Here is a 26,186-nt window from a genome sequence, read left to right as displayed (position 1 = left end):
TGTAAATGCATAGTCCTGAGCATAGAATTGTCAGCTTGACAATTGATTATGACACATCATGCTTAAAACACCCCTTGTTAAATTCAGATCTTAAAGTGCGTTTTCTGGTTTGAACAATAGTCTGAGTGACCTAGTTAACCATTCAAGGTTGCATTTCCATAAGGCTTGAAGAATAATTGCTTAAATTAAGAACTATCAGATAAAGAAAGGCCAGGAGGAGGCCAAATCCAAATTGAATAATGAAGAGGGAAAATGAAGGAGTAAAGAAAGTGAAAGGGCAAAGGGCGAAAACAACATACAGAAAGTACAAGAAGGCCAGTTCTCTGTTGAGGAGAGCTGTAATGCTAAACAGGACTGATCCTTTTATTGATTGCAAAATTGTACGAAGATTATTCCAAAAGAAAAGAAAAAAGAGCATGGCGCACCTGTCTTGCCACCTGGATGGTAAGGGATGGAGCCAGGGTCTGAATCAGATCTGACTTGAGAAACCATGCTCTCGTCACTACGCAGAGCCTCCTCTGCATTCACGTAGGAAAAAGCTTCTTATTCTTTTTTTCCCTTTGTATGCTTTTTTGGGGGAACAAAGTAACTCCTCGAGGGCCTTCTGTGCACCCAACTAGTGTAAATATTTGGCCTCCCTGAATGCCAGTTGTGATCAACGCAAACCCTGAGTGTTGCTGCTGGTGGGTGACTGATCGCAAGCTCAGGGCCTTGACACCGAGGCTGACCACGATCTCCTTGACCTCCCTAGGAGCTGAGGTGACCTACATGAACATGAGCGCCTACAACAAGGGCCGGCTGCAGTCCTCCTTCTGGATTGTGGACAAGCAGCACGTTTACATCGGCAGTGCGGGTCTGGACTGGCGATCCCTGGGACAGGTAATTCTCCCTCGTCACGTCAACTCCGAGTCCCGTCAGCATCAAAACTACCAGCTCCGGAAAGCACTCAGTCACCTCCACTGTGGGTGCGGGAAATAAAACCTACAGCGTTTCTTACTTTTAACTGTGCCATTTTGAAAGGTGCACCTTTGTCTAATGTGAAATGATAAACCTTTCCTCGTCAGAATCATTTTGCCGAAAAAAACGCCATTGCGTCAATGCTTTTGTAATTCAGACGCTACTCTCAGATTCTTCAGAGCAGGTCGGTGTGTAATTTATATGACCCAATCCTAAATTTTCAGGATGGGATCATATAATCTGTGAGATAGAGGAAAACATGTGAATTCAGTATAGGATAGTATGTTTTAGAATAGTAATCATTTATGTTATTCCTTTAATAAATCTTAAGATGAAGATGTCATCATCTTTCTCTTTGCAAATCATTAACTTCAAATATCTTGAAAATATACTTGGCCAGTCTTGTGATTTTCATGTATTTATGTGTGCCGGAGGTGATCCATAGAGGATTACAAATCACCTTCTTCCCATTGGTCAGCCGGTGGCAGGAAGTCCAGCATCACTGGGTACATGGGGAGACTGGCCAGTCCACCGTGCCTGCACAGGGCCCATACACACTGCGTTTTAGCTGAGCTCTGTATTTACTATTAAGATCACTGAAATTACAAAGCGAATTATACCGCACTTCTGTTTATCCCTTATGGGAAAGGAAGCGTTGATGTGCACATAGACACAAGGGCCGTAACTTATAAAGACCCCACCACGTTGGACAAATCTAACAGAGGGTGACAAGGTTATATTTGTACTATTAACTTCAGGCATTTAACCACTGGCCTCCCAATTTCCACTATTCTCCTTTTTTCTTTCTTAATTTGCCACCTTCCATGCACACGTAACCCACCTATTTTTCCTCTTTTATGGTTGAGGCAGGTAAAAGTGCTCAGCTGTAGAAGAAATATACAATGGGCAAACTGTCGATGCAAATAATCCGTAATCAATCTAGAAATCAAAATTTGGGGTGATTTTATTATGAGCCAGGTCTGAGGACTATAGCCTGGGGAATTCCTTCTCCAAGGAAGGAGGCACACTCAAGAAGTCGGGTGTACAGAGTGGTTATATACTGCCTTGGAACAAAGAGCATACATCATATATGACAGGAATATCTCTTTTACCATTGTCTCATGATGCGTAGCTGGCACAGCAGGTTGGTGCATGTCAGTGGTCACAAGGTGAGCACAGCAGGTCAGTAATTAATCCTTAGTTTCTAGGAAGAGATGCTCATCCTTAAAGAAATGCCAATATTAGGGGGAAGCTACATTCCTATCTTTAAGGGCAGCCTTCTTGTCTTTGGGACACTGTAACCGTTTAAAGCAGATGTACAATGCATGCTCAACAGGCCACATCAGGCCTTTCTGGAGAAGCAAGTTCAGCCAAATTAGTTTTAAACCAAATGGCTTCCTCATATACTCCAATATGTATTATTGCTTGTCATTTATTTATCAAAACTAAATACTAAAAATCTAATTATTTCCCTCTCCACAGAATAGACATGTAGAGCCAAAGTACAACTTTCTAAGGTGGTTTTTCTAGTTTTGCATGTAAAGGACAGTCCAAGGAATCTAGTCTCAAGGGTCAAATACTTGTTGTATCTAATAAGACAGCCTCCCACCCCAGCAAAGAAGGGAACACTGAGAGAAAATTCCATGACTTGTTTTGGGATGAAGACACTGTCAAAGACTGATGGAACATTGTTCGTTTTATATTTGCTCAGGACATATAGAAGGTGCTATCTTCTGATATGCAAAGGATGCTGAACAATAATGGTAACGATAACTAGCATATAGTGAATGCCAGGTGCTATTCTAAGCCATTTAACTGGATTATTTAATTTAAATCTCACAGTGACCCTGTGAGGTAAATACTATTATTGTCTCCATTTTAAAGGTACGTAGACTTGAGCCCAGAATTGAGTTTCAATATTGAATCTTTTAAGGCAATTCCTTCCAGTATTAATTATGATATGAAAAATAGAAATTTTGATTCTGTATATCTCTTGTCTGATGGCCCTTCAAACACACATATAAAAAATATTGATTCTGGCAACTTTGGCTTACCTCAGAAACAAGAAGTAAGGCAATAATAGTATAAAGCCTCATTAATTAAGAGTATTTAGAGAAAAATAGTCTAATTTGTGGAAATGTATGAGTTCATGTTTTGCTTTTGTTTGTTACTTACAAAGACCTGATCAATAAGTATCTTTTGCCCAGAAATTTTCAGCTGAATCTCCTCTAATAAATAGATAAAACCGGTTCTGTAACAATACTGATTACACGTAAATTCTGCTAAGTGGTTTTTAACCTGAGCATTGTTTACTTTTTTTTAGAAAATGCACTTCCCCACCACCAAGTTTTATTTCCTTTGTTATCAACTGATATTAATTGATAGGGTCTAAAAGTCTGTGAATTCCATTTGAATGAGGTTTGAATTCTTGAGGTTTAATGACATTTTTCTCTAAACTTTTGAGCAAGTTATCTCTGTTGCCGTCCACTCCTTTGCTTAGACAGACATTCATATATTCAATCACACTTCGCTGCTTGAGGATCATTCCTTTCCCTTTGTTTTTTGTTGTTTGCTTTGTAGGAAAGTAGATTGCTCTTTTAAATGGTTATTCTTAATCTGTGTAGTCATTTGGATATTATTTCCTTTTGAAACGGATCATCATTGTGAAATATGAAAATTTCCCCACTTTACCCATGGTAAACGCAGAGTAAAGACAAGCTACCAATTATTTCCTATTATTCAAATGAAGAATCCAAGTCATCTTATGATATCTCTTTGCTTACACATTCCTAAGGGGTGGCCAGTTTCCCTTCATATTACAGAGAAGACTGGAGTTGTCCACAAATCAGAGGACAAGTGGGAGAGCCCCAGGACCCAGTTCTGTTTCACAACTAGTCAAGCTCCTTCCCTAAGGACCCATCAACTCCTTGTGATTTATTTAATGCCTCTCTCAGTAAGAACTGGAGAATTGCAGCCTCTCGATTATGCTGCTGCATCAAGCTCGGCCCTCCAGATCTGTCTAGAAGAAATATTCCTCTGACCTCATCCCCTGGCTGGTTTGTTCTCAGCTCCTAAGTCACATAATAAGAGAGAGAATAAACAGAATGGACTTTTTAAAGTTCTCTCCTTCAGCTCGAATATACCAACAAAGTTATGCTTTTAAAAATTTAAATGGATTAACAAGATATTTCTTAAGTATAAAGCAAGTGTAACACAAGGTTAAAAAATGAACTTATTTTATAATCCACCATAAAGTCACAGGTGGGAAAACCATGAAAAAGTGCTGAGCACTCCAAACATCCCCATAAAGAGAGGGCAGGTGAAGGATCATACCAGCCATCCATGGAAACAGTTCTTGGGGGAGGGTAACCTTGAGGGGGTTGCGGAAAAGGCTGCAGGCTTGGATAAAATGTGTATGCCACCAGGGACTTCCCAGTGGACTTCTTTTGTGGAAATCTGCATTCTTCTGTGGGTTGTAAATTTAATAGCAGGTTAGACCCCATTGGAGTCAGAGAGTGAGTGGAAGAAATCTTTGTGTCATTTTTTTCCAAAAGGCTGCTATTTATGTGCCAAACACTGTGCTAATAGTTTTATATATACTTCTCCATTTGTCATAGCAACCTAAGAGTGGATATTATTTCCACCTTCCAAATGAAGATAATATTGGGGGAAAAAAACAGAACAGATCCTATTACTGCTTTTCTCTGCTGTAAAATAGTAGAATACTCTCTAGCCTGTGTAGGAGTTAAGCCTTTGGAGATGATTCTCATGTTCTTTAGGTCCACAGTTCAGTTGGCAGAGTCTGCATCTCTCGTTTCATTCTTGGCAATTTGGGACTCAGGTATGAATCAAACCTAAATTCGCATATTTCTGCTGCTACACCAAACTCTCAAAAACTGAAATATGTCTCATTTCTATTTTCTTAATAATCTTCCTTATAGTTCCTCCTGGAAGAGACCATATTCTTTGATGGGGGTGGAGAGGAGACATAGCTGGGGGGGAACCAGGGTTTAAAACTCTTCTGCATGAACATTTAACATCCCAATAGCTCCCCCGCATCTGTTTGTCAACTGGGAACCTACTCAAATTTCTCTCTCATCGTCACCCACCCCTTCGCCTCCTCCTCGCCACACCTATGCACAAATGCCATCTCCTGCCTTATCCACCCTTTCCTCATAGCTCTCCGTATTTGGGATCACGTTGTTACACTTAATCTCGATCTTGAATTAGTTTTCCTTTCAACTGTGCTTGACTGTGGAATTTTTCTTGGTCTACCTCAGTGTGACATAAAACATTGCACAGCAGGTCCCATGCATTAGAACAGGTTTTAATTTGAGCAAAGTTGTGTGCGAGGCTAACAAGTACATGAAGAATTATAATACATTGCCCAAGTGTCAAATCCAACCTATTTCATCAGCTTTATATTTTGTGATGTTTTCTTGTGGAATTGGTAGCCTTTCTTGTGAAGGCTATCAATTCAATTATTGCCTTAAGTCTACGGTAAGGAAGAGAGATAATAAAACCGATAATAATAACAGCTTCAATGTATTGAGGGCTTTCTCTACACGAGGCATTCTTCCAAGCATTAAAGAGTATGAACTCTATGAAAAATCATTTTCTTTCATGATTTTGCTGTGATGCTAAGCTATCGATTTCCTCTTGCTCTTTTCCTTAAGAGAAGCGAACAACACTGTTCATGGAGAAACCCTTCACTCATTCACATCTTTCTGATTGCAAACCTATGACGACATCGTGGCCACAGAATGACACCTTCTGTTGCTGGGACTTGAGTTCTGCAAACTCACTTAACCTCTGGGTTGAATTTCCAAGGCCAGGAAGTCAATGTGTGTGTGCTTCTCCGTTCCTCTCCTCGAGTGGCTCAGGGCACTCACCTAGAACCCGCAGCCACGGGGAGTCCTGTGGGAGGAAAGCAAACACCACCGCAGGCTTTTGCTCGTAAGGGGCTGGATTTGTCAATCTCGGGAGCTCCTAAAAACACCATGGCGGGAACAAAAAATCCAGCATCAACAAAGCAAACAAAAGACCAACCAGTGTGTGAAGTGGAAAGAAAAGGGCACAGCAGTCTTCAGACCCCAGGGCTCTGGAGGCGTGAGGCTGAAATAGGAAAAGCTGGGACAGAAAACGGGAAAATCATGTTTTTAGAAAAAGTCACTTTTTAAATTTTTCAAACAAACCCTCTTAAATGAACTATGAGCCTAGAGTTGAAGGCAGGGCTCAATATGTTCTTTGGTCATGAGAATCTGGCAACTCTGGAGAGGAGAGATTTTTTTTTTTAATTTTTTTTATTGATGTCATAATAGTATATAACATTGTGAAATTCCATTTGTACATTATTATTTGTCAGTTACCATGTAAATGCGCCCCTTCACCACTTGTGCCCACCCTCTACCCCCCTCACCCCTGGTAACCACCAAACGGTTCTCTCCGTGTGTTAGTTTATCTTCCACATGTGAGTGAAGTCATACAGTGTTTGTCTTTCTCTGTCTGCCTTATTTCACTTAACATCATACCCTCCAGGTCCATCCATGTTGTTGCAAATGGGATGATTTTGTCTTTTTTTAGGGCTGAGTAGTATTTCATTGTATATAAATACCACATCTTCTTTATCCAATCATCTGTCGAGGGACACTTGGGTTGCTTCCACTTCTTGGCTATAGTGAATAATATTGCAGTGAACATAGGGGTGCATAACCCTCTTTGGATTGTGGATTTCAAGTTCTTTGGATAGATACTCAGTAGTGGGATAGCTGCATCATAAGGTATTTCTATTTTTAATTTTTTGAGAATCTGCATACTGTTTTCCATAGAGGCTGCACCAGTTTGCATTCCCACTGGCAGTGAATGAGGGTTCCCTTTTCTCCACATCCGGAGAGGGGAGATTTTTAAATAGTATTTTTAAATATAATTAAGACAACAGGAATAGGCCAATTTAAATTTTGTTCATGTGTATTTTAATCCTAGTCTTCCTTTAATCTTAAAGGACCTGGAAGGTATATATGAAAACAGGTCGGCTCGTGGGGTACATGGGCACAGAAGCAGTAAGGTGAGGTCTTGTGGTGACTGCTGGCATCCCTGTGCTGGCAACTGAACAATGCAGTGACCCGGGCTGGGAGGGCACGGCCACCTAGCAGCCTGCCCAGACCTTCTCTGTGACTTGGGCAGCAAGAGCAAACTGACCAGCCCAGGATCTGCTCGGTATCCCGAGTCAGTGAAGATTTTAATCTTGGAACTGGAAATTATCTCAGTCTAGTGTTTTCCAAGGTGTGTTTTATGAAATGCTATTTCGTTGAAATAGTCATGGTCATTACCTGAGAAAAGGCTTCTATACTCCCTAAGGTGGAGAAGCCATAGGTTTCATTTAAGTAGCATTCTCTACTGTGGGAGCCCTCAGACCTGTTAATATGCCATGTGTTTGTGACTCTCTAAGAGGGTGGAGAGTATGCAACATTCATCAAACATGTTTGGCTGTGAACTACTTTTCACAGTTAATTTTATGGATCAAATGTTCCTTGAAGCCTATCTAAGTCCACAAATGCTGGTCTAAACCGGCACTCCCTTCACAGATGACAACACTGAGGTGAAGGGCTGGAGAGTTGGGTGAGTAGTTGCTAGTCACTTACCCATGAACTCTCATCCCTTTATGTTGAGTTTTAGGACTCTCAGGCAAGTGTTCTTTTCACTGCAGCATGCTACCTTAAGAAAAATATGTGATTCCAGAGCTGGTAATTGTAGAGGTCTGTCTCCTTAGCAACACAACAACTGGACAGTTGGAAAGCCAGGGCTCAGTGTCATGTGGTAAAGATAATCAACAGGTAGTTATTACACGATTACTGTATTCAGAGAACTGCACTAATCATGGTAGCAGGTTTGAAAAAAATGACAAAAACCTGCAAAAAGTTTACAATCCAGTTTTGGAAAACAAAATATTTAAGCATTCTTTAAAGTGAATATGACCAGCCAGGATACTTGCCAAGTGGGACCAGCAACATCATTTGTGGGACCCAGTACAAAATGAAAATGTACGGCCTCTTGTGAAAAAATTATCAAGAATTTCAAGATGGCGACAAAAGAGCTTTAAACCATGGGTTCCTTCTAAGTGAGGGTGCTTTGGAGTTCGGGGCCCTGTGTGAACCCAGGTGCTAAATTATGGAGGTTGGCAATTAGTACTTTGGGAACTTGGGAAGAGGAAAATCCGTGCAGACCAAACAGTGAATGCCACAGTGAGAAGACGGGATTTGAGCTGAACTTTCTGTGGTGAATGAGCTGAGGAAAGAAAGGGATTCTAAGAGTGAGCAATGACACAGAGTGGGGAATGAACATGAAGAATTAGAAGATCTGTGAGTAATTTCTGGCGGGACTGGAGTGTTCCAGCTGGAAAGCCTTGGAACATGAGGCTGAGAAAGACAAAGATAAGCTTGGGAAGGACTGTGAGTGCCCAGCAAAGGATGTGGATTCAGTCCTGCAGGCTACAGGGGAACACTTGAAGGTCTGTGATGGGTCCAGGACCTGACAACACTGGAACAAGTCTGGAGAAAGTGCACAGGTTGAGGATTGAGGAGGGGTCGGGACAGAGAGCCTATGGCCAAGATTCAAGAGGGAAATGACAGGACTGAGTTAAGATGGTGTGAAGGTTAATTTTATATGTCAACTTGGCTAGGCTGTGGTACCCACGTGTTTAGTCAAACACCAGTCTAGATGTTGCTGTGAAGGTATTTTTTAGATGTGATTAGCGTTTAAATCAGTAGACTTGAGTAGAGCAGATTATCCTCCATACTGTGGGTGGGCCTCATCTAATCAGTTGAAAGCCTTAAGAGCAAAGACTGAGGTTTCCAGAAGAAGGAATTTGGTCTCAGGACTGCAACATAGAAACCCTACCTGAGTTTCTAGCCTGCTAGCTTGTCCAATAGATTTCAGACTTGCCAACACCACACACGTGAACCAATTCCTTAAAATAAATCTCTCTCTCTATATATATATGTATATATATCCTATTGGTTCAGTTTCTCTGGAGAACCCTGACTAATACAGATGGTGACTATGAGAACTAGAGGGAAATGCAAGGGAAGAGACATGGCAAAGCTGTGTCATGGTAACTGACGGGTTATAAGGAATGAGCCAGAGGGAACACTGGGCATTGTTTCCAGCACCTGGAGCTGGGCCAGCTGGGAGAAGGACCATACTGTCAACAAAAATGGAGAATGTCAGGAAGAAGGGGCAGCTCTGATGGCTAACAGGCAGTTGGAGAAACAGCAAAGAGATTGGTCGATATTGATGCTTTTTATCTAAGAGCTTGAGCACCTGAATCCTAATAGTTCGTGACTGACCGTAATGCTACTGATTTCGTCAGAGCTGCTATTTCTGACAATAACCATTTGGTGGGAGTCGCACTCCCTCTGCCTCACAAGGCCGAGACTTCTTTCAAGTCTCCCTGTGAGTTGAAGTCATAGCCCGACATTAGCAATGAGAAAGGTGCTAAGGCTTCAGGTGTCTTTGATTCCCTCTTCTTGCCCCTTTTTCTTTCAATTGAAAGAACAAAGGACTGAGGTAGAGTTTTGAAGACCCAGTGGGCGTGCCAGTGGGCAGGAGGAGGGCACTGTCTTATAGCACATCCTGGCACCCCCCATTCCGTGCTAGCACTGGGCTGACATTTTTCTCCGAATTTATGAGGTTCTAAAGACATGTAGCTCCTAGGGAAGTGGTGCATTAGTGATGCAGGTAACAGGGGAACCAAAGCAACTGGCAATTCAACGGCAAATACAACAGAGAACAATTAATATTCTTTAGACAACATGTAATGAAGGAGAACAAAGGATTAATTCTGCTGGTGTTGATTTAGAAGATTACTTGTGCTGCTGAGAAAGGTCATTCTTGTTTGCTTGTGCATTCTAAAAGTAAATGAGGGAGTGGAAGTGCCTGTTTCTTACAACAGAAATGTGTTAGCAGACTGCATTTTCAATAACAAAGTCATGCTTATTTTCTACAATTTTTAAAGTAACAATTTGGCAGATAATATTGTTCAGAAGAGGCGTAAGTAGGAAATCCTCTTTCCTGGTCTCCCATGGGAGACATTCTCACAAGACCAGCTTATTGTCTGTTATAAAATACAGTTGTGCGTTGCTTAACAACGGGGATGCGTGCTGAGAAAAGCCTCGTTAGATGACTTCGTCGTTGTGCGAACATCATAGAGTGTACTTACACAAACCTAGGTGGTAAAGCCTACCACACCTATGCTACATGGTACTAATCCTATGGGACCACTGTCATATATGTGGTCTCTCATTGACCAAAACATCACTATGTGGCACACGAATGTAAGACTCATTTTGTGCAATTCAGTGAAGAAATATGAGCATCATTTGCCCTCTCCTTTTTGCCTTTCCTAATATGAGATGTAGTCAGTAAGTCAACCCCATTTATTTCCAAAATTAATTCTTCATATGTCCCTCCAACCCCTACTTCCTGGATATGTTCTAAATGGCATGATAATCTGGGATATCCATAATGGTTCCTTACGTGACGTTTCTCAAGATCTCTATCCTAGCCACTTTTTTTTCTAGATATCATCCATTTGGTTGAAGTCCCTCTTAAAATATGATGCCCAAAATTCAATACGATAGTTCAAAAGCAGCCTCCCATGGGGACTTTGGTCTTTAGTCATTATGGGCACCATGCTTCTGAAAATAGAGGCTAAATCCAGATTCACCATTTTGCCAGCCTCATTATTTTTGTTTGTTATTACTAAGCATGTTGCTTGGCAATATAGCATAGTGGCTGGAGTCAGATAGACGCGAAATTGAATTTTTTTCCTACCTCTTATAATTATATAACCCTGGGCAAATTTTTTCATTTCCCTGAGCTTCAATTTCTTTATCTTTACAATTGAATAATAATACCAATCTCACACAGCTGTTAGGGTCCAAATGGGATATTCCAACACACCCTCGCTCCACACCTGCAGGTTGCTTACTGCTCAATAAATTGTAGCCTTGGAGTTGATGACAAGGAAGCGTTTTTCCTTCCTTGAGAAGTTATGTAGATCCATAGATCAAGGCAATGCCAGAGGTGCAAGTGTTTGTTTAGTATCTTTGGCAAAGATTTCATAAATCTCCCTAGGTTTGTCCATAAACACGTGGCCTGTTTAACAACACAGCAAGGTGGGCAGTGGCACTCATGGGCCATGGACTAGGGGCTGTGTCCCTCTGAATGGAGATCTCTTTGCCGTAGAGCTTTGTTCTACATCCTGTTGTCATCAATGATAACACCTACAAGGCAATGGACCAAATTTACAAGTAGCACACATCTGGGAGACTGAGCTAAAATCTTGGTTTACAGAAAGAAGACTTAAAGAGATTTCAGTGAGTTTATCAGAAAAGTGCTAACAAGAGGAAATTGAACAGGGATGGGGAGATAAATGAAGATGGCCCAAATGAGAACAAGCAATAGCTATTGACTCAGAGCTTGCAATAGCAAGGGAGTCAGCCACCATCACCTGCATTTGGCAGAGACTCAAAGGCAGGCAAAGGAGTGGGAAAGCTTTCCAGTGGAAGAAAGGGAAGAGGCTGATTGGAGGCTGTTGGTGTAGGGAAGTTGTAGGTGAGCTAACTAGAAGTGGGATATCCCATGTAATTGGTTAGGGGTACATATTTGGCTTTCTCCAATTGGTCCTAAGTTGGAAGTGGGGCAAAATGAGGGGAACTGGCAGCTATTAATCAACTGTTGGCTATTTGGTGGCCGATGGCTACAGTGGTCATTGTTTGGCTCTCTGGGCTGGTTGCTGCAGGTTATGGGTCATGGTTCTGTTTTTATATATGATCTGGCCATTGTCCATTTGTATATTCAGTCGCTTAGGGATAAAAAAAGTCTTCCTCCCCACAGACTCCCACCATCTGCCTCCCCGCAGGCTTGTTTTAGAGTCCCAGATGGATGTACACTGGGAGGCTTTATTGAGAACCAGGATGAAGAGTCCCTGACTATAGGTTATTGCATGAAGTCCCAGGACCTACTTCTGTGCCTGCCACATATTAGACGCTTAAAAAATTTTTGCTGAATGAATGCATGAATTAACACACTAGAGTGTGTTCAATAACCGTGTAAGTCTTAATGCCATATGATATGAGAACTGGAATCCAAGATGGTAGATTACAGGAGAAAGGATTTACATCAATGTCAGTGAGAACTGCTGACCCTAAAGCCTTCCAGCGATGGACAACCTTGTGAGAGAGTTAGATGCATGGGCTAGATGACAACCTCTCCGGCATTCAGTGGAAGGAAGGCTCTGGGGACTGAAAATGGTTTGGTGTTACTGGGCCATATGTTTGGGGGCAGGAAGAGATGGCAAGAGTTGAAGTAACTGTGGTTTCTTCATCAGAGCTTACGCATTGTGAGCTCGATAAATGTGAGCTAATATCATCATCCTCATCATCATCACCATCATCACCATCATCATCACCACCATCATCATCATCATCATCATCATAATCATCATCATCATCACGATTATCATTTTTCACAACCTGCTAGCACGTGGCAGGGAGGAATCAGGACACCTCTGCCTCCCCATCTTGACAGAGGGACCACAGTGCAGGTGTGTCCATGCCCAAGAGCGTGGCCACATGTGCTCACTCTGTATGATGGGCCTGGTGACAGAGCAGAGACCTCCCCTAAAAGCTAGTCCACACAATTTAGTAACATTTCTGACACTGCCCACATGATCATTGAGAATATGCTCTTCATTGTGAAAACAAATTTTTATATACAGAAAACTACCACTTTCAACCATGGAGCTCTGTTTTTAATACTGAGGTAAAACTCTAACTGGCAAAGCCTTTTGAATACATGCGTACAGATTTTGTTTCCTTCAACAAAAGTTTACTAAAAACGTTTCACTGGGTTTCTTTGAGGGCTTAGTCAGACCTAAGAAATGCGTTTATTTTAACAACTATGTTAACAAAAATCCACTTAGGTGAATTTTATTACCCCATTTTTCTTACTTCATGACTTTCACATTTTAGTTGGAAAAAATCGGAACGTATTATCTTCATACGATGACTTGCGAGAATACTACTCTCATACCCATAAATCATTCTGCGTACTTCAAGTGTTACAGCTCAAGCATCTATTATTATAATTGGCTGTCACTTCAGTCCTTTATTGTTGAATTCACCAAAATGTAACTGTCATATTTTAAAAAACTTTTCTGAAGTTTAATTCCCTCAGCAAACTTTGTAGAAAATTAGCTTCATTGCCTTGCACCATTGTAACATGGCCTCCTTAACCCCCACCCACAAATCGCTCAACGACTTCTGTGTTGTTTTAGTCAAAGTTGAATGCACCATAGTTAGACTTTAAGAACTGCCTAAAAATACTCTTCTACTTCTGAATTGCCTGCGGTGCTGGATATGTTTGTTCTAGAAGTGGTGGGTCTGAATTTCATTCTCAGAAGCCTGTGGGAGAAATCAGGCTTCATGATAAAGCAAGATTAAGAGAAACCAAACACATAGATACAAATGTTCATAGGTTCATAGTTTTGAGTGAGAGCTTTATACTTTTGAGAAATTCCCCCATAAACATTGATTTATTTAAGCCTCACAGCAGCCCTGTGAGATATGTAGGACAGGCTTTAGAAGCTTCATTTTACGGAACGGGAAATTGTCTCCAAGAGGCTAATGGAAGAATGTCCTGGAATTATTCCATCAGTTAGCCTCAGAGTTAGGACTGGAACCCAAACCTCTGGTTTATGCTATACTTTTTCTCTTAGTTAATACTTGGCTGAATCCGTGGTCTAAATAGAGCAACATCCCACACTTAAACAGTGGTACCCCAAAGATCTAGAAACTAGATATCTGAGGGCCTTCGCTAACTGGAATACAACCAAGACCAAAAAATATGCAAAAAGACCTTGCACAGCCCTAACTGTCCAAAGCTACAGCCTTTTACTTATTGGAGCACCTCTTAGGGCCTGTTCAAGATACGTGTATTCTTGGACTCACTATGAGCCTCATTAATGTCCAAGCTTTGGCCAGTAGGAAGCCACAAGACAGAGAAGAACACTGACAGCCCAGACCAGTGAGAGCTGCCCATGGGACAGGAGTAAACACTGACCATTAAAAGCAACACGTGAATTTGAAAATTCCGGTGTTCGTGAACCAATCAGTATAAGCCAGCCCCACATGCCTCCCGGCAACTCCCGAGGCTCCTGGTCTTCAAGATGGCTACGACTTTCTCTTTAGGAAGAGGGAAAACTCTGTCCATTCACCTCTTTCTGTTCAGGACATGAAAAATGGGCTTAGACTTTTGAGAGAGCTGTCCGTCAAAATGGCTGAAGGTTTAGTCTGTGGAGCAGTGAACTCTCAGACCTGGGTAATCTGGATCTCTAAAGCAGCACTGCCCAATAGAAATATCCTGCATGCCACTAATGTGAGCCACGTGTGTACTTTAAAATTTTCTAGTAGCTGCCTAAAAATGAAAAAAGAAACAAGTCAAATTAATGTTAATAATATATTTTATAGAATCTCACAAATCCTATTACCATTTCAACATGTCATCAATAGAAAAAACTTAATATTATATTTTACCCTTTTTTTGGTACTGAGTCTTCAGAATCCAGTGGGTTCTTTACATACTCACAGCGTGTCTCAGTTCAGACCAGTCACGTTTCAAATGCTCAGTAACCACATGACTGGTGGTAATCTTGTTGGAGCAGGTCTGGAGCATCTCTCTCTTTAATTAGGAAGCAGAATATGTTTTTTTCTAAGTTAACACATAAGCCTAAAGAGCTAAGGTTTTTACTCTGAATAGCTAGTTTTAGGGGCCAGCCCGGTGGCATAGTGGTTAAGTTCGTTGTCTCCACTTTGGTGGCCTGGGGTTCGCAGGTTCGGATCCTGGGCACGGACTGATGCACCACTCATCAAGCCATGCTGTGGCAGCATCTCATATACAAAATAGAGGAAGATGGGCACAGATGTTAGCTCAGAGCTAATCATCCTCAGCAAAAAAAGGGGGATTGGCAAACAGATGTTAGCTCAGAGCCAGTCTTCCTCACACACCAAAAAAAGCTAGTTTTATGTTGGACAAACCAACCAATTTCAATTGGAAGGACTCGTCCTTGTGGTGTTACAACTTCTGCAGAAATCAGGTTGCCTACGGTGCTGGAAGAGTTTCAGGACATTGAAAGCTGCACAAGCCCTTCATGCCATTCAACACATGGCGCTGATGTAAATTGCTTATTTTTACTCCCCAATTTATGGATTAGGCTCTATCTCCTTATAAAATGATTTTGATGTTATTGTCAGAAGTCAAATATTTATCATCTTTATCTGCCAAGAGCTTTCAGCAGCGCACATCTCTAAAACACGCTGGGCCTTCTGCAAACTAGCGTCATTTCCCTGCTACGTTATTTTCATTCGTTCATTCATTCCTTTATTCATTCAGTAAAGATTTGTTTAGCATCTACTTTGTGCCAGGCTCTATGGAAAGTGCTAGGGGTACAAAGATGCAGAAGCCAGATGGGTCCCATTCCTTAAGGCGCTCCCACTATACCGAGAAGGTAAGCAAGTAAACAGATATTTAGAACACAGTTTGGTGCATGTGGAATTAACTTGGACTAAGGGAAGAGTCAGGGACGGTTCCTTAGAGGAGGTGATACCTGAGTTGAACTGTGAAGGCTACATGGAGAGGAGCCAGGTGAAGAAAAAGGAGTGAGGTTTTCCTTTTCACAGAGGCGGGAGAAGGCAAGTCTTATTCAGAGAAAAGGCAGTCACCCGTGTGGTTGTTATACACAATGCCAGCCGTGAGTGGAGGGAGGAGACAGAGAGGTCTTTAGGACCACGAGTGTCATGCCGAGAAGCATGGATTTAGCCTAAAGTTCACGGAAACCTTTGAAGGATTTTAGGCAGAAGAGGGACAGCCATGGAGAAATGATTGGACTGGAGTGAGGGATACCGCTTAGGAAGCTGTTGCAGAAATGTGGCGTGAAGGGGGTGCTGGAGAAGGTGAGTTCCTGGACTCGTCTTGACTGGACTAAGTCATGGCAGTGAGGAAGGGCGGGGAGGGGGAGGGTCCCTGCTGGACTGGCTGGGCCGCCCCAGGCTGGCTCATTACTTGTCTCTACTCTGGGTTCCTCATTGTCACATTTCCCCGAAGGGAGCCCGAGGTTGAGTCAAAGTGTCCGCTCGCCTCCTAGTTGAAGGGGTATAACATCATCCCATTCTTGTAAACAAAGACCCCAAACACGTAGGTGCACGTATCTGAGCACGTATACAGGTGTGCACAGGAAAGAATCTGAGGGACACACAGCAAACTGTTTATGGCCACCATCTCTGGAGAGCAGGCAGAAGTAGAGGAAGAGGGGCTTCTGCTGTCCACTCCAGAGACATCCACACTGCTCAAGAGCATTCCTTTGTAAGTGTGTGGTAAACATATGTATTTAAATAGATGTTTTAAATTATACATATATTATATGTATATAAATAGATAATATACTTTATATGTTAAAGTATATTTAATTTTAGTTCAATATATTAATTCTCTATAATATAAGCATTTACTATATGTGTGCACATATGTATATTGTGTATATATACATGTGTATATATGTATGTGTGTACATGTTTATATATGTACAGGTGTATATGTGTGTGTGTGTGTATATATATATGTATATGTGTATATATGTATGTCACACCATGATAGAAGTATAATTGCCCCAATGAACAATATTTAGGGCCCTAATCCTGCAGCACCATGAAAGAGCTTTCCGTGCTCAAAGGATACGAATTTCCATTTATGAGATGAATAAGTCCTAGGGATCTAGTGTACAGTATTAACAGTACTGTATTGTATACTTGAAAGTTGCTAAGAGAGTAGATCTTAGCAATAACAACCAAAGGTAACTATGTGAGAAGATGGACTAGTGTTAGGTGTTAACTAACCTTATTGTTGTCATCGCTTCACAATATATATGTTTATCAAATCATCACGTGGTACATCCCAAACCTACACAATGTTATATGTCAATTATATTTCAGTAAAGCTAGAAGAAAAACGTTCTAATCTCCTGAGCCCCTAACTAATAAGTGCCACTGTCATGGCCTGACCCAGGCCTGACCCTTGTGATATCAGTTATCAGTGGCTTTGAGATCATCCCCCTGCCTCCACGTGGCACCACCCAGGCCCTCTATAAATTACTAACGGTGAGTGAGGACAGATTCCATGGGAATTCTTGTGATGCTTTCACCACAAATCTAGACACATATTTTTTCAGATTTGTTCATTATTTCTGTATTTACCTTCTAGCCATTATTTTTTAAATGCGGGGGTCAAATTAACTTCAACTTACTTGCTCCTGTCTAGGTAACATTTTTGCCTTTTGCCAGCTCTCATCTCAAACCAAACATATAACAACAACAAAAGTAGTTCAGACCACTTCAGCCTTCTACTGCATGTTATTCTCGACCTCAAAGCCCATCTGGTTCTCATTTAGTTTATCTCTGCCCTTCCTCGTCACATAAGACAAATTCCCGTTACCCTCTCCTCTCCCTTGGCCCCTCGCCTCATTCACCTGGATTTCAACCCATCTTTGAGTTACGTGTGTTAACTCTCGCCTTTGAATCCTTATTTTCCACTTCTAAACTAAAATCCTTGGGCATAGTGTAGGATTTATAACAAGATGATTGGTCCTCTTCCCATTATTTCACATTCAGTGACCTTCTCAGAAGGCATTTTTCTGGGGAGGGAGAGGAAGGCAGGTTTTCCTGAGTCCCCTCTGAGCTCGTCACTGGGTAGAGGTCCCCAGATGGAATCCTTGTGAAATGTAGAGAGACAAAGGGCACGGAGGGGCTGAGGAGCTGGCCCTGGATCCTTCTCTCGCTCTGATGTGCCTACCAGACAGTCTCGGAGGCTGCATCTAAAACAGATGGAAAACACCATATTTAAGGAAGCCTTACACGTTTTTATTTTCAAGTTATTTTTAGTTGACATTGTCAGTTTCTTGGTGTCACTCGGCATTTACAAAAAAAAAGTGAGAGAGATTGCTAAAGAGAAGACAAGTTTCATCAGTTAAACACAGGCACCAAAGTAGAAGAGGCTAACGAGCAGGCGAGTGAGGCCTTGGAATGTTGTCTGAGAGGTGGACATTCATTTGGGGAACTCTTTTCTCTTTGCCTTCTTGTACCAGAATCCCCAGAACTCTCAGAGCAGAGAGAGGGAAAAAACAGAACACCCAGTGCAGAACTCTCCAGGGCAGCGTCCTCACCAGTGACGAGCCTCGGCTTGCACATCTCAAGTAATGGGGGCTCACGTCCACATAAGCACTTTATTCCTCAATTTGTCTTAATTAGAAAAGTCTTCCTCAATTTTGATCCAAAATCTGTCTCCCAAAACTTCTATCCATCGATCCAAGTTCTAGAACAAACATTCTTATAGGCCCTAGAAAAAATTATGACAACATACTCTTAAAAACTTGTGAGGGGCCAGCCCCATCGCATAGTGGTTAAGTTCAGCGTGCTCCACTTTGGCGGCCCAGGTTCGGTTCCTGAGTGTGGACCTACACCACCCCTTGGCAGCCATACTGAGGTGGTGACACACATACAGAATAGAGGAAGATTGGCACAGCTGTTAGCTCAGGGCAAATCTTCCTCAAGCAAAAAGGGGAAGATTGGCAGCAGCTCTTAGCTCAGGGCGAATCTTCCTCAGCAAAAAACAAAAAAATCTGTGAGCACTGAGCACCCATCAGAGAACAGAAATGTGAAGACACTAAACCTTGGGGCCAGGTATGCCCAGGTGGGGCCCCTGGGTTGGGGACATGAGGCACACAGAAGAGCTTTCCTTTCCCCCTGTGGGTGCCATTTCTAGATTGCCCATGGAGAAGGGTGACCTTTTATCCATAAGGTCAGAACTCACTGCAGGTAGGCCATAGGAGCTTTGTGATTAAATGTTCAAGAAATTTATTGTGTTTTTTCTAAGTACTTCCACAGCTTGTTAGCTCCTCAGAAGATAAAATGTAGATAAAATGCTTTTATAGGCAATATCCTGACAGTGAAGACTTTTGAAGAATAATCGTCCCTGTCAGTTGTCTACTCTTAGTTAATAAAATGCTCTCTTACACATTCGTTTATCTAATCCTCCCGCAGCCAATGAAGGAGACAGAGGCCTCTGTTACCTTCCCGTGGTCACAGATATGGGACTGAGATCCAGAAACACTGAATGATCAGCCCAAGCACATACATGGTGCTGGGAAGTGGCTGAATCGAGGCGACTGCTCTGGTCTCCTCTATAGAAAAGGAACCTGGTGTTCCTCACCTGGGTGACACACTAATGAATGGCACTTAGAATAAAGACTTATTGTTCCTATTGTTGTGTAGCTGCTGCCCGCATTTGCGTGCTGTGTGCAAGGCACGCACCTCCATAGAGATTGCAGTGGCTGGGACCATCCTTCTTCATGAGATTTCCTCTGTCTCCCCAGCAGCTGCTCTAAGCCTTCAACTTTCCTCTCACCATCCTAAGGACCAGCCAAAAAAGCCTCCTCAAACACTCCCCAAACCGTGTGATAATTTTATGAGAACTTCCAGAGGGAGAAGCAGTGAAAAATGATTTCTACTTTTCTCTACATCGCCTTAACTGATTCACTTACTCGTTTTATCTAGACCATGCCAGAGACTGGAGATAAAAAATAGACCAATTAAAAAAAAAAATAGCCCCTGCCTTCAGTGGGCTTACAGTCAGGTGGAAGAATCAGGCTACAGAGCAAATAAACAAAGAAATCAAATAAGTACAGTGATAGATGGCTGAGAGGAACAAACGAGGGGTAGGGAAAGGTCAGGGGGACAGAGAGAAAATTCCCAGAAGAATAAGTGACTCGCAGAAGGCACAGAGAGCTTTCCCAGTTTGGCTTATCTCGGACCTCATGGAAGACCCACGTGGGCAAGACCAGTACAGCAGGCTGGAGGGGCAGGAGGGACCTCAATGACTCCCTCTTCTAAATTCTTCTATGTCCTTGAGGTTCTGTGGTCAATATCCCATCCCCTCCTTCCTGCCCAAGGACTTCAGCATCTTCAGCTCTTCAGGCAACCCATTTAACTGCCTTTTCTGTTCCTCTAACCATTCCCATCTCCCTTACACAGCCTAGAGTTTAAGCTACTATCCTTTCTCACTTGCCCAGCTCTTATGAACCTTTTCCTACTTTTTTGGAAGAAGTTTTTCCCCAGACATGAGAGGACATTGCAGGGATTTATTAGTATCATTTTTCCCCCTGGGAACATCCTTCTTGGAGCTTTTGTTGGAAGTGCAATGAAGGGTTTAAGTCAGAGTAATGAAGGATCTGAATTACACATAAGAAGGTCACTCCGCATGGAGAAAGGGACGAGAACGGGAATAAGGTGTGACCGGTAAGGAGGCTTTCGCCAGCATGGCAGCAATGGAGGTGGCGAAGAGAGACGGGTTTGCAACCTACCTCGGAGGCAGAGTGGAAGGACCTGCTGAATTGGTGTGTGTGTGGGCTGGAGAAGGAGGTGTTGACAGCCATGGGTGATGGCCACGTCAGCTCCTCAGAGGGAGAAACTAGGTGGCAAGTACAGGTTTGGACTTTATACTTCTAAGATACTGACAAAGCATCCAAGAGGCAATGTCAATGAGGCAGTTAAAGATACAGGCTTGGAGCTCAGAGGTGAGATTTGTGTTAAGATGTGACTCATGTGGGCTGGTAGGCAGCTGGCATGCCTTGAGGCAGCCTTACCTGCTGTCCCTCTGCTGTCTGCTCTGTGTGGCTGTGCCATACATTCCAGTTGTTTCTGTGAAGGAGTTGCTGGGGTGTGGGGAGTCTCTCTCTCTCTTGCTCTTTCCTTTCCCCTCTGGCCGACTCCTCCATCACCCCCACCCTGAACTCTGCCTCCCCTCTTTTCACTTCAGTCTGTCATTCTCTCTTTTCATTCCCCCTCTTTCTGTGCCTCCTTCTCTGTTTTTTCCTCTTCCTCTTTTTCTTTTCTGAAATCCACGGAAGTCTGCATTTCCTCCTTCCTGTCTGCCGACTTTGCTTCTAGCTCTCTCATTCTTTTCTTATCTGTCACGAACCTCTCCTCTCTCCTCCCTTTTTTCTACCCATTTCTGGGTTTGTTCCTTTTTCCACAGTGGACTGTTTCTCTTCTTTCCTCCTTTTTTAAGAACATCTCTTTTGACTTTCTTGAATGTGTAAATAAACTGTATTTTAGTTTCCTAATCCTAATTTTGAAAAGGAGCGAGCTGAATGTTCATAGATCCTCCAAGGGAACAGTTAACACAATTCGTTGTGCCTTGGGAATTTTCCCGTGGTCGATGACTGCTGATTGAGGGGGTCAGGAGGCGCCCTGGGCTGGCACCACTGGGTGTTAGTTTCATTACTGCTGGTACATCTTACTCTGATCTCTTATCCCACACATTTCCCCACTGGTCATGTCACTTGTCCCTTTCCACCTCCTTTGGAAGTTGACAGATTGCATGTGAAGCCAGGTCCAAAACCTTTCACAGAGCTGCATGGATTAAACTCTGTGAAAACCCAACAGAGAGCAAAGTTCATGATAGTCTTTTTCCTAAGTTACTAACACGATTGATGATTGACTTCCTGGAACTGAAGCTTCCTCTAGGTTCTTTAACAACAAATGAAAGTAGCCATCCTCTGTCTTGTAATTTTTTCTTAAATGGAAGCTTCCATTCATGGACATATATCGAATGAATGCTTGTGCTGTGAAGACACTCTGCTTGCTGGCGGCACCAAGATAAATAGAGCACGGTCCTGTCCTTGAGGCGCACCTAGTCTGTGAAGGATCCTGTAATAGGAACATGGCGGGGTCAGAGGGAGCACAGTGAAGGATGCACTGCCCAGTGCTGCCTGGGGGACCAGAGAGAGCCTCACAGAGGGGTGACATTTAAGTTGAATCTTCACAACACGCTAATTCCCTGCAAATTCCGACCCCATTTGTCTCTTTGATCTCCACCTCCTCTCCTTTTCTCCTCATCTACTATGTTCCTGAGACACTGGCCCTCTTTCTGCTCCTTGACCATGCCAGATTTGCTCCCCTTCGTGGAGTCTGGCATCTGCCTCTCCTCCTCCTGGCGTAGTTCTTCTCCTGTGTCTTCCATCATTTGTCCTGTGCTCAGTGCCACCCCTCAGAGCGGCCATCCCTAACTTCCCCAGCTTACCCAGCCAGGCACTCTCTACCACGTTACCCAACTTTATCTTCTTTGCGTCTATCAGCACCTGAGATTATCCCCTGCAGTTGATTACTGCTTGTCTTCCTCCTCTAGAACGAAACTCCATGAGGACGGTGACTTTCTCTTGTTCAATAGCATATCCCCAAGTACCTAGAGCAGGGACACATGGATGGTGCTCAATAAATCCTTATTGACTGACTCAAGAGTATTTTACCCCAGCCTGGAGAGAATTCTAACATCTTACAGCCACAGCCTCTGCACTTCACTGCCAGCTCATCACAGACTATGTCAAACCAACTCAGCTCTCTTCTTAGTTTTTTTTTTTTTTTTTGCAAATTAATGCTTTTGGTTATAAAGGACATTTCTCTTTTCTTTTTCTTTTTTCCAGCTCTCTCTCTCTTTTTTTTTTTTTTACTTTTGACAACATAGCCATGTTCTCCATTTGAAACTCTACAACCAGTTTCAGTTTCTCTATATATTTGAGAGTTGCAAACTAGCAGTTATTTTATAACTTATCATAATTCAAACTGACACCTTCAGTTTGTCTGAATTATGAAGTATTTCTACAACCCCATATCAAAATAGCTAGATACTGTTTACCCAATAATTTACAGTTCCCTTCAAGCCATCGCACTCTGCAGGCTTCCATCAGTGTTCATCCTCCAGGACCACCGTGCTGTGGCCCACTGGATACAGCCGTCCTCCCAACTGTAGCTGCTCTCGGTTTTATTCCTCAGGCTCCTCCCTTCAGTTTTTGCTTGACGATCACTCTCATTGCCTCAACTTTAGATCTTACGTCTATTCCAATGATGTCTTATATCTAAGCATTTGGGTACAGATTCTTTCCCAACTCTAGACTCCATTTGTAAAACCAAACTTCTGCCCTCTGCATCCTCCAACATGAAGCCTTATCTCTGCCTTAAAATAAACATGGCTGCGCTTTCTCCTTTTCCTACCCAAACAGCTCCCTTCTTAATTATCATCACTATTTCTGTAAATTGACTCAATGTTTTTAGCCACTTAATCTCAAAACTGCAGTCATATATACATATGTACATATATAGTGTTAACAGTGTATATATCAGCTATGATTATGTTCAGCTGCAAATAACAACAAAAACTAACACTGGCTTAGATAGATCAGAGCTTGGTTGTTTTACACAACAAAAAGTCGGTGGGTGAGTAGTTCGGGGCTGATATGTGGCTCAGCAATAACATCAAGAACCCTGGGTCTTTCTGCCTTTATCTTCACGTTTGTTGCATCATGGTCAAAAGGTAGCTGAAACCCCGTAGCTCTCTCATCTGTGTCCCGGGAAGCAAGTAGTGGGAAAGACAGTGGTATGACAGGCAGACGGCAGAGAGATTTCTCCTCCTGGGGCTCGACTCTTCATCTGGGAAAGAAGCTGCTCCCAGGCACTTCTCTGACATTGCCCTGCCTGCCACATGGCCATCCCTGACTGGGAGAGGGATTGAGGCTGGATGATGGGTCAACCCACCAACAGTGTTTGCCATAGTGGATATGTCTGGGGCATTAATTTAAGGATTGATGTTATTCTCCTTTGATACTAGAATAATATACAGGTTACTTTGATATTAGTGAAAAATGGAAATTTTTGATAATAAACTTTACCTATTCCTCATATTTCGTCACAAATGTCACCTCCTGTTTAAAGCCTTCATTTTAATAAGTGGGTGATGTGTTTGTTTTTTTACCTTGAGCAGTATGGGGAAAGAGGATAGATTTTAGAGTTGGAAAATCATGAGTTCAAATCCTTTGTGTATTCATGACTAAACTGCATAATCTTTGAAAACCCGTGTCCTGATCTGAAAAAGGGTGATTATACTATTTTACTGAACTTTTGCGAAGATTACATGAAATTAAATGAGGGAATATAGAAAGGACTGAGTAGCTTTTCAATAACTAGTTCTCTTTCTCAGTCTGAAAATTCATAACATGCTGTATCTTTCCTGTGTTACCTCTATTTTGCCTTCTATTTTAGCTGTTTGTGTAGTTTTTCATTTCTCAGCTTTTCCTTATGAAGGGCGGTGATTATACCTTATTTTTTTCCAAAAAAAAACATTCCTTACAGAGTATAGAATAATGCCTAGCACGTAGCATATGATCAAATAGTATATTAAAATTGAATTCATATTTTATTAAAAATACATGAATTATCCATCACAGGATAACTGCCAAGAAACTGATCATATCTCTTTTTCCCCTGCACACTGGGTTCTGATGTGGGTAATGAATTGGAATTGTCGCCCAGCACCTATTTATGGGTGATCACTCTGAGTGGTGCTGACAGATGCTGGCTCCACAGTCATCATCAAGAATCCACAGGGGTCTAGGGTCTGCTGGAAAACTGTCAAGACCTCAAGCTGTGAAGCTTTTCCATTCTTTCCAAGAGTAAAAGCATCTCAAGTTAAATTTAAAATGACATTCTTAAAAAAAGAAAAAAGCAAAGAGGCTTATTCTTTTAATTTCATTTCAACAATATAGCTAGTGTAACTTAGTGTTAGAAAATAAAAAGAGAGACCCATTAAAGTTCTAAATAGGGGAGTTAAGAGACCCAGAAGGGGATTGTGAGAGTGATTCTCTGACAAATAGACAGTTTCCCTTCTATAATATCTCTATGCCCCAGGCAAGCCTTGTGGAGCTGTCTTATCATTGTTCTTGTCTTATCTGAAAATAAAGCAGGATCTTGTTTATGGCCATCTAGAAAATAGCTGCAGTTATTTTTTGCCCTCCTACCCCCAAATCAAAATTATTAAGAGAACATGCAGTATTCACAGTTTCTTTTATTAATATTCCTGGTCATAATTCTCCTAAATAGTACATGCATCTAATTGTTCCACTTTCGAAGTCTCCAGTCTGATGTACGGATAATTGCTTTTCCCCAGCCTCTGTCTCCCTTACTGTCTTTAGCTCCTCATGTTTTAGAAGCTCCCTGGCCTGTGGTCGCTTTCCTTCGCATTTGGCAAATGAAGCGTTATTCGTGATGGTAGCAATGTGGGGCTGGGCTGCTTTGATTATATGGGGCTGGTTAGGATACAGCCTCATTAATTTCAGTAACATGGTGTGACGAATGTATGTGTTCCCAGGTGGGTTCCAAACGACATAAACACAGGCAGCCAGCTGTCTCAGTAAGTCACCATTGCCCAAGTCTTCAATCATTATCATTGTTTCTTGCAGTGTGGTGCTGAGTAAGTTAGTCAAGCTACTTTGCTTAAGAAGCCTGCTACAAGTTGGAGAAGAAAAAGTGGGAATTAGAAGGAGTCCTTGGGCTTGGTTGGGAAATTCTTGAGGTCCATCCTAGGGTCTGACTTTTGGATCGCATCGGTGATTGCCTTTCTTCTCAAGAATCCATTTCTCCGATCCAATATGAAAAACAGCAGGGTACTTAAATACTTCCTCCTCTTCCATACACAGCCTCGCTCTTTTCTGACAGTCTTGCTTTTCTTTGACAGTGCAATGGGATTTGAGTCCCAACAGTGGAGAGTAAGGAGTTTCAAATTTCAAGTTTTAAAATCCTTTCAGGGACCGGCCCAGTGGCACAAGGGATTAAGTGAGCGCGCTCCCCTGCAGCGGCCTGGGGTTCGCCGGTTTGGATCCCGGGCGCGCACTGATGCACCACTTGTCAAGCCATGCTGTGGCGGCGTCCCATATAAAGTGGAGGAAGATAGGCATGGATGTTAGCCCAGGGCCAGTCTTCCTCAGCAAAAAGAAGATAAAGATTGGCAGATGTTAGCTCAGGGCCGATCTTCCTCACACACACACACACACAAAAACCTTTGAATCATAACTTCTCAGAACCAGAAGTTAACTTAGAGCTGTGGTTCCCAAACTGTGCACCGAGGCACCCTGGGCACTGCAGCAAATTCCCAGAGGTACTGCAGGATATTTTAAACTTTCAAGGGAAATACAGCAAAATCTGTTGATCTGGTCACCACAGAAGTTGCTATCTCAAAGTAGTTCATAATTTCAATGCTCTTTGTGAAATGCTGTGATCAAAAGCAAGTACCGG

At 42.4% G+C, this 26,186-nt stretch overlaps 1 protein-coding gene across 1 annotated transcript in view; it reads left to right on the top strand.

The window, feature by feature from the left end:
- Positions 1-751: 751 nt before the first annotated feature.
- PLD5 (phospholipase D family member 5) overlaps positions 752-26,186 on the top strand; it is a 91,386-nt gene continuing 65,951 nt past the window's right edge. The window contains exon 1 of the mRNA XM_004439585.3: positions 752-879. Within this exon, the coding sequence (XP_004439642.2) occupies positions 769-879 (111 nt within the window). The 5' untranslated portion in view covers positions 752-768. The remainder of the gene's footprint in view (positions 880-26,186) is intronic.

This window comes from Ceratotherium simum, chromosome 36 (assembly GCF_057802395.1).
Source record: "Ceratotherium simum simum isolate JZ-2026a chromosome 36, ASM5780239v1, whole genome shotgun sequence".
Taxonomy (NCBI): Eukaryota; Metazoa; Chordata; class Mammalia; order Perissodactyla; family Rhinocerotidae; genus Ceratotherium; species Ceratotherium simum.
Note: the sequence above shows the minus strand (reverse complement) of the source record. Positions and strands in the feature narration are given on the sequence as shown.